General features: G+C 69.9%; 1 protein-coding gene across 1 annotated transcript; it reads right to left on the bottom strand.

Annotated features, from left to right (window-relative positions):
* Nucleotides 1-68: 68 nt before the first annotated feature.
* LOC125526485 lies at nt 69-1,567 on the bottom strand (the record flags this gene model as incomplete). Its single annotated transcript, XM_048691174.1, is given in 1 exon segment — nt 69-1,567. A coding segment is annotated over 1 exon segment (1,327 nt), but the record flags the coding sequence as incomplete, so codon positions are not given.
* Nucleotides 1,568-8,746: the final 7,179 nt, after the last annotated feature.

Here is an 8,746-nt window from a genome sequence, read left to right as displayed (position 1 = left end):
GCGGGCCAGCGCCGCCGCGCCCTTGGCGAGCGCCCGGGCCATCCGCGGGCCGCCCAAGCAGCTGCGGGGGCCGCTGCTGGAAGGGTCCGGCTTGCCCAGGCAGTAGCTCACCAGGTTCAGCTGCGAGGTCCTCTCCGACCAGCGCCGCAGCCGTGGCCGCACGGACCTGACGGCGCGCGCGAGCCACTCCAGCCACCGTGTCTTCTCGAGGAGGACGAGCATCCGGTGGGAGGACAGGAGCATGGCGAGCGCGACGCCGTCGAGTGCTATCCCGCCCAGGAGCAGCGCATAGGTGATGGCGATGTCGACGCGCATGAAGCTGCCCTTGTCGCCGTGGAAGAAGAAGATGAGGAGGGAGGAGACGAGGCAGGCGGAGGCGAGGAAGCGGAGGACGCTGCCGGCCTTGCTGTGGGCGACGGGGGCCTTGGTGTACACCATGTCGTAGATGAAGTTGAGCTCCACCTCGATGACCTGGAACGCCTTGGCCGGCGAGTCGGTCACGTCCTCGCGATCGAGGAAGTAGGCTTGGCTGATCTTGCGCTCCTTGTAGCTTAGGATGAGGTTGACGAAGAGGCGGCGGAAGATGAGGAAGAAGTCGAACGCCTGCGACTCAAGGCTCTTGCTGCGATTATTCACGAGTCGCGCGGCCTCGCCTTCCTCAAGGTCGGCCAGGGCTTTCTTGGCCTCCTCGTCTGCGCCGGCGAAGACGATATCGACGACCAGTCCGGCCTGCTCCTTGGCGTCGAACTCGGTCATGAGCTTGGCGTAGTTTGGGCCCGGGTCAGGAGGGTCGAGGATGTTCTCCCGGAAGCCGTCGACGCTGCCGGAGTAGAGCGAGTAGGTGCGCTCACCGTACTTGATGATGCCGACGACGAACATGAGGACGGTGGCGGGGATCATGGGATTGCCCTTGAGGGAGCAGAAGAAGATGACGGAGGCGGAGAAGAGCTCGAAGAGGAGGCCGATGAGGTGGCGGAGCCACAGCTCGTTGTCCTCGAGGGAGTAGGCGGTGATGGTGTCGGGGCCGCCCAGGTGGAGCAGCAGGAAGGGCGTCCAGAAGGCGAAGATGATGGGGCTGCTGTTGCCGGCGTCGGCGTTGGTGGGGGAGCCGCGCTTGAGGCCGGTGGCGTGCTGGGTGATGGTGGAGGAGGAGCTGGACTGGGAGCCGCCGATGTTGCCCATGTTGTTGAGGAGGAGGCCGAGGGCGAGGTCGGCGACCCAGTCGGCGAGGAGGTAGCATGCCCAGACGAGGAAGCGGGGGACGGGGGAGGAGGAGCGCTTGCGGACGGGGCCGACGAAGATGAGGATCATCTGGAGGAAGAGGCTGAGCAGCACCGCCACGCGGATCTCCCAGTTGCTGTCGTCCTGCGGGATCGGAGGCGTGAATCCTCCCATCGCCGCCTGCCGCCCTTCAGCCCGAGCTGGAGCTACCTAGCTAGCACGTCGGACGTCGCGCCCTGCATGCAGTCTGCATGCATGCATGCATGCATATGCACTGACCGGCCTTAAACTACGACTCCGACTAGAGTAGAGTAAGCTTCACCGATGGGATGCGTGCCTGTCCTTCAAATAGGAAGAGGAGGAGTGCAACTGGAATGGGGTCGACCGACGGCGGTACAGATCGATCGTCGAATAAATCCTTGCCTTGTTTGGAGAGAAAACAAAGAGGGAAAGGAACACAAGAGTAAAGTGAAAGTAGTACGTGTAGTCCATTTCATGTGCTCAAAAGAAAATTCGCATGCACATGCAGTGCAGTGGTGTCTGTATCAAGATAACCAAAGCTGCAGGCGCAGGCAAAAATGAGAGTATGCACCAAGTTTAGCGCTAAATACCGTACGTACGTCGATCACTCCTTGCAGAAAGAAAGAAACAAGGGTCAGATTGGCAGCATCATGCAGATTGCAACGAAAGCATGCATGCACGCATGCATCAAATGCAGCGGTGTCTATATATCAAGATATAATCGAAGTAGAAAGCAACTGATTCTCGCCATCGATCGGTCTCCTTTAATATTCACAGCGTTAATGTACATATGGTCCTTGTTTACAGCAATAGGTCACAAGTTAGACACTTTCTCTTTTATTTTATTTTTTATTTTACCTTTTTTGAGGTAAAAAAAATCAAGATGCGGATAAGCGGACGCATGCAAGTCTGACAAGGAAGCCCGGGACGCATGGAAGTCCGACGAGGCAAATAAGCGATCTGATGCGACCAAAATAAAGCCCTGCGATGCAAAGGGAACATCACATGATAACTAAAGGTTCACTCTAATATCATTCATGTATTTAGGATTGATATAGACGTCCATGGTCCCGTTGTCGCTCATTGAACGAACGGTTTCATTCATGTCTATGAGTTACCGAATCTACACGGTCACAAGATTAAGGCAACCACGATCTGAAGAGTGTTAGTGGGAGGGGAGTAACGAGAATATATTTGTGGAATAGTTTCATAAATATTCAGAATAGTTTTGAGAGGATTCGAAAGCGTTTTAGGGTCACCGGAAGGGTTTTGGAGTTTATCGGGCACTACCTGGTATTTCCAATACTTAATATATATATATGAAAAATGTTTTCGATGATGTTAAATTATATATAAAATGGTATAATAATAATTAAAAGGCTTTTATATTAATTTAAATATCAACAGGTCTTAAAAAGGCGAAGAGGTGGAGGAAGAATTTGGGCCACCAAGGCCCAACAGGGGGAGGCGCCCCCTTCCCATAGTGGGAGGCCAAATAGGGGTCGGGGAAGGACTCCCCCTTCCCCCTTTGGTCGGCGCAAGGGGAGGGGAGCCATTCCCCTCCTCTTGGCTACCCCCTCTCCCATCCAACCTATATATACATGAGGTATTGAGCTCTTTTGAACACACAAGTTTTGGAGCCTCCTCTAGTTCATCTAGCCCTAGTTATAGTTGATCCTAGTTGACTAATTAGAGCTTTGTCTAGTTTCTCTAATCCTCATAATTAGAAGTCCAGTGTGGTTCTAATCTCATCCCTCCTGCGGCGATTAGCTCTGGACGAAAAAGCGCCACCGGATCATGAAGGCTGCAAGCTTGCAACCAAATAGAGAGGGCGTGCTTTCGATCTTCGGTTCGAGGGACAGTTCATGGGCGGTTCGTGGGATTGTTCATCGATGGTTAGAGGGACTTCAAGTATGATCTACACCGACACGTTCTTCTTCCGTTGCAACTTGGTGACGGTAACGATCGTGATCCCAACCGGTTATGCATCTTCATTTTGTAGGCATGTTTTTTTTGTTTTCTACTACGTTTCCCAACACTCTATTCTTACACTCTTATTATTTTATCCATGTTGAAAACTTAACCAATTTGTCGTCAATCACCAAAAATGGGGAGATTGTAAGTGCATCTAGTGCCCCCTTAGTGTTCTGGAGTATTGAAGACAAATGAGTTAAGGGACCAAAGTGTTTGTGAGTGTACACAAGAGATATAGTCCCTAAAGATTTGGTTTAACTGACGAAAGATAACCCCTAAAAAGGTATTTATGCAGTGAAGAATTTGGTGCTTCCTTTGAAGAAATTGATGTGAAGAATTGGAAGCTTGAGGACTTTGTTTTCGTAGTTTCTTTCTTCTTTATTTGAGTCATTGGACATCGTACTGCTAAAGGGGGTCCAGGTGATACATAGGCATATTTCCGAAGTGATGCTCAATCCCAAAAACATACCTATTTCTTCGAGCGAAGACTTTGGAAATCTCGTGCAGTGCAGTCGAGTTCTTTAGAGACATAGATGAAGTTCTTTTGGTCGTTGACGAAATTGGGCTGACTGAAAAGTTAGGATTACGCTAGTGCGATTTGTCTACCATGTGAGGAAACTGAGAGTTCTGATGAATTTATCGTTCCCACCATTGCTGCACAAGTGTCAGCTGTCGAGTGGATCCTTATCCTTACAACCATCATGTCCGAAGGGCATTTATGTCTTATCATGTCGGGTTGCCTTAGCTATAAATAGCAGCCCCACAACCAGTAGTTGGTGGGCTCCTCCAAGAGAGAGATTGACAAGTGTCATTTGAGAGCAACCCTTCCTCTGTCGAACTTGAGAAAAACCCAAGTGAGGAAAGACCCAACCCCGAGCCAAAGTGATTAAGCATCACTAAAGAGACTGTCCTATGTGATATGACGCCCGTTACCTATGAAGACTGTCATTCTTCCAGATGGTTAGGCGTCATGTTCTGAGCATCCAACACTACTGGAATCAGCTTCTTTGCCGTCCTCCATGGCGGACGGCAAAGGCATGGATCACGGACGGCAAACTGTCCGTCTGAACATGTGCCAGCAAACGGTGAGGGTGGGTGTGGTGTCAGGTGTCGGGGTGTCGGTGGTCGGGGTTGGGGTCGAGGTGTGGTGTCAGGGTGTCGAGGTCGGGGTGTCGTGCCGGGGTGTCGTGTCGGGGTCGGGGTGTCAGGGTGTCGGGCTCGGGGTCGGGGTCGGGGTCGACCGCGATCGGGGTGTGGTGTCAGGGTGTCGGGGTCGGGGTGTCAGGTGTCGGGGTGTCGGGGGTCGGGGGCGGGGTCGGGGGCGGGGTCGGGGGCGGGGTCGGGGGCGGGGTCGGGGGCGGGGTCGGGGGCGGGGTCGGGGGCGGGGTCGGGGGCGGGGTCGGGGGCGGGGTCGGGGGCGGGGTCGGGGGCGGGGTCGGGGGCGGGGTCGGGGGCGGGGTCGGGGGCGGGGTCGGGGGCGGGGTCGGGGGCGGGGTCGGGGGCGGGGTCGGGGGCGGGGTCGGGGGCGGGGTCGGGGGCGGGGTCGGGGGCGGGGTCGGGGGCGGGGTCGGGGGCGGGGTCGGGGGCGGGGTCGGGGGCGGGGTCGGGGGCGGGGTCGGGGGCGGGGTCGGGGGCGGGGTCGGGGGCGGGGTCGGGGGCGGGGTCGGGGGCGGGGTCGGGGGCGGGGTCGGGGGCGGGGTCGGGGGCGGGGTCGGGGGCGGGGTCGGGGGCGGGGTCGGGGGCGGGGTCGGGGGCGGGGTCGGGGGCGGGGTCGGGGGCGGGGTCGGGGGCGGGGTCGGGGGCGGGGTCGGGGGCGGGGTCGGGGGCGGGGTCGGGGGCGGGGTCGGGGGCGGGGTCGGGGGCGGGGTCGGGGGCGGGGTCGGGGGCGGGGTCGGGGGCGGGGTCGGGGGCGGGGTCGGGGGCGGGGTCGGGGGCGGGGTCGGGGGCGGGGTCGGGGGCGGGGTCGGGGGCGGGGTCGGGGGCGGGGTCGGGGGCGGGGTCGGGGGCGGGGTCGGGGGCGGGGTCGGGGGCGGGGTCGGGGGCGGGGTCGGGGGCGGGGTCGGGGGCGGGGTCGGGGGCGGGGTCGGGGGCGGGGTCGGGGGCGGGGTCGGGGGCGGGGTCGGGGGCGGGGTCGGGGGCGGGGTCGGGGGCGGGGTCGGGGGCGGGGTCGGGGGCGGGGTCGGGGGCGGGGTCGGGGGCGGGGTCGGGGGCGGGGTCGGGGGCGGGGTCGGGGGCGGGGTCGGGGGCGGGGTCGGGGGCGGGGTCGGGGGCGGGGTCGGGGGCGGGGTCGGGGGCGGGGTCGGGGGCGGGGTCGGGGGCGGGGTCGGGGGCGGGGTCGGGGGCGGGGTCGGGGGCGGGGTCGGGGGCGGGGTCGGGGGCGGGGTCGGGGGCGGGGTCGGGGGCGGGGTCGGGGGCGGGGTCGGGGGCGGGGTCGGGGGCGGGGTCGGGGGCGGGGTCGGGGGCGGGGTCGGGGGCGGGGTCGGGGGCGGGGTCGGGGGCGGGGTCGGGGGCGGGGTCGGGGGCGGGGTCGGGGGCGGGGTCGGGGGCGGGGTCGGGGGCGGGGTCGGGGGCGGGGTCGGGGGCGGGGTCGGGGGCGGGGTCGGGGGCGGGGTCGGGGGCGGGGTCGGGGGCGGGGTCGGGGGCGGGGTCGGGGGCGGGGTCGGGGGCGGGGTCGGGGGCGGGGTCGGGGGCGGGGTCGGGGGCGGGGTCGGGGGCGGGGTCGGGGGCGGGGTCGGGGGCGGGGTCGGGGGCGGGGTCGGGGGCGGGGTCGGGGGCGGGGTCGGGGGCGGGGTCGGGGGCGGGGTCGGGGGCGGGGTCGGGGGCGGGGTCGGGGGCGGGGTCGGGGGCGGGGTCGGGGGCGGGGTCGGGGGCGGGGTCGGGGGCGGGGTCGGGGGCGGGGTCGGGGGCGGGGTCGGGGGCGGGGTCGGGGGCGGGGTCGGGGGCGGGGTCGGGGGCGGGGTCGGGGGCGGGGTCGGGGGCGGGGTCGGGGGCGGGGTCGGGGGCGGGGTCGGGGGCGGGGTCGGGGGCGGGGTCGGGGGCGGGGTCGGGGGCGGGGTCGGGGGCGGGGTCGGGGGCGGGGTCGGGGGCGGGGTCGGGGGCGGGGTCGGGGGCGGGGTCGGGGGCGGGGTCGGGGGCGGGGTCGGGGGCGGGGTCGGGGGCGGGGTCGGGGGCGGGGTCGGGGGCGGGGTCGGGGGCGGGGTCGGGGGCGGGGTCGGGGGCGGGGTCGGGGGCGGGGTCGGGGGCGGGGTCGGGGGCGGGGTCGGGGGCGGGGTCGGGGGCGGGGTCGGGGGCGGGGTCGGGGGCGGGGTCGGGGGCGGGGTCGGGGGCGGGGTCGGGGGCGGGGTCGGGGGCGGGGTCGGGGGCGGGGTCGGGGGCGGGGTCGGGGGCGGGGTCGGGGGCGGGGTCGGGGGCGGGGTCGGGGGCGGGGTCGGGGGCGGGGTCGGGGGCGGGGTCGGGGGCGGGGTCGGGGGCGGGGTCGGGGGCGGGGTCGGGGGCGGGGTCGGGGGCGGGGTCGGGGGCGGGGTCGGGGGCGGGGTCGGGGGCGGGGTCGGGGGCGGGGTCGGGGGCGGGGTCGGGGGCGGGGTCGGGGGCGGGGTCGGGGGCGGGGTCGGGGGCGGGGTCGGGGGCGGGGTCGGGGGCGGGGTCGGGGGCGGGGTCGGGGGCGGGGTCGGGGGCGGGGTCGGGGGCGGGGTCGGGGGCGGGGTCGGGGGCGGGGTCGGGGGCGGGGTCGGGGGCGGGGTCGGGGGCGGGGTCGGGGGCGGGGTCGGGGGCGGGGTCGGGGGCGGGGTCGGGGGCGGGGTCGGGGGCGGGGTCGGGGGCGGGGTCGGGGGCGGGGTCGGGGGCGGGGTCGGGGGCGGGGTCGGGGGCGGGGTCGGGGGCGGGGTCGGGGGCGGGGTCGGGGGCGGGGTCGGGGGCGGGGTCGGGGGCGGGGTCGGGGGCGGGGTCGGGGGCGGGGTCGGGGGCGGGGTCGGGGGCGGGGTCGGGGGCGGGGTCGGGGGCGGGGTCGGGGGCGGGGTCGGGGGCGGGGTCGGGGGCGGGGTCGGGGGCGGGGTCGGGGGCGGGGTCGGGGGCGGGGTCGGGGGCGGGGTCGGGGGCGGGGTCGGGGGCGGGGTCGGGGGCGGGGTCGGGGGCGGGGTCGGGGGCGGGGTCGGGGGCGGGGTCGGGGGCGGGGTCGGGGGCGGGGTCGGGGGCGGGGTCGGGGGCGGGGTCGGGGGCGGGGTCGGGGGCGGGGTCGGGGGCGGGGTCGGGGGCGGGGTCGGGGGCGGGGTCGGGGGCGGGGTCGGGGGCGGGGTCGGGGGCGGGGTCGGGGGCGGGGTCGGGGGCGGGGTCGGGGGCGGGGTCGGGGGCGGGGTCGGGGGCGGGGTCGGGGGCGGGGTCGGGGGCGGGGTCGGGGGCGGGGTCGGGGGCGGGGTCGGGGGCGGGGTCGGGGGCGGGGTCGGGGGCGGGGTCGGGGGCGGGGTCGGGGGCGGGGTCGGGGGCGGGGTCGGGGGCGGGGTCGGGGGCGGGGTCGGGGGCGGGGTCGGGGGCGGGGTCGGGGGCGGGGTCGGGGGCGGGGTCGGGGGCGGGGTCGGGGGCGGGGTCGGGGGCGGGGTCGGGGGCGGGGTCGGGGGCGGGGTCGGGGGCGGGGTCGGGGGCGGGGTCGGGGGCGGGGTCGGGGGCGGGGTCGGGGGCGGGGTCGGGGGCGGGGTCGGGGGCGGGGTCGGGGGCGGGGTCGGGGGCGGGGTCGGGGGCGGGGTCGGGGGCGGGGTCGGGGGCGGGGTCGGGGGCGGGGTCGGGGGCGGGGTCGGGGGCGGGGTCGGGGGCGGGGTCGGGGGCGGGGTCGGGGGCGGGGTCGGGGGCGGGGTCGGGGGCGGGGTCGGGGGCGGGGTCGGGGGCGGGGTCGGGGGCGGGGTCGGGGGCGGGGTCGGGGGCGGGGTCGGGGGCGGGGTCGGGGGCGGGGTCGGGGGCGGGGTCGGGGGCGGGGTCGGGGGCGGGGTCGGGGGCGGGGTCGGGGGCGGGGTCGGGGGCGGGGTCGGGGGCGGGGTCGGGGGCGGGGTCGGGGGCGGGGTCGGGGGCGGGGTCGGGGGCGGGGTCGGGGGCGGGGTCGGGGGCGGGGTCGGGGGCGGGGTCGGGGGCGGGGTCGGGGGCGGGGTCGGGGGCGGGGTCGGGGGCGGGGTCGGGGGCGGGGTCGGGGGCGGGGTCGGGGGCGGGGTCGGGGGCGGGGTCGGGGGCGGGGTGTGGTGTCAGGGTGTCGATTGGTCGGGGGTCGGGGTCAGGGTCGGGGTGTGGTGTCAGGGTGTCAGGGGTCGGGGGTCGGGGTTGGGGTGTCGTGCCGAGGTGTCGGGGTGTCGATCGGGTGTCGGGTCGGGGTCTCTTTTTCCTGGTTATGCATTAGAGACAGCTACATTCACGTTAAATAGGGCACCATCTAAATCCGTTGAGACGACACCGTATGAACTATGGTTTGGCAAGAAACCTAAGCTGTCGTTTCTTAAAGTTTGAGGTTGCAATGCTTATGTGAAAAAGTTTCAACCTGATAAGCTCAAACCCA

Source organism: Triticum urartu, unplaced genomic scaffold, assembly GCF_003073215.2.
Source record: "Triticum urartu cultivar G1812 unplaced genomic scaffold, Tu2.1 TuUngrouped_contig_10264, whole genome shotgun sequence".
In the NCBI taxonomy this organism is placed as follows: domain Eukaryota; kingdom Viridiplantae; phylum Streptophyta; class Magnoliopsida; order Poales; family Poaceae; genus Triticum; species Triticum urartu.
This window is presented reverse-complemented; position numbering and strand designations above follow the sequence as displayed.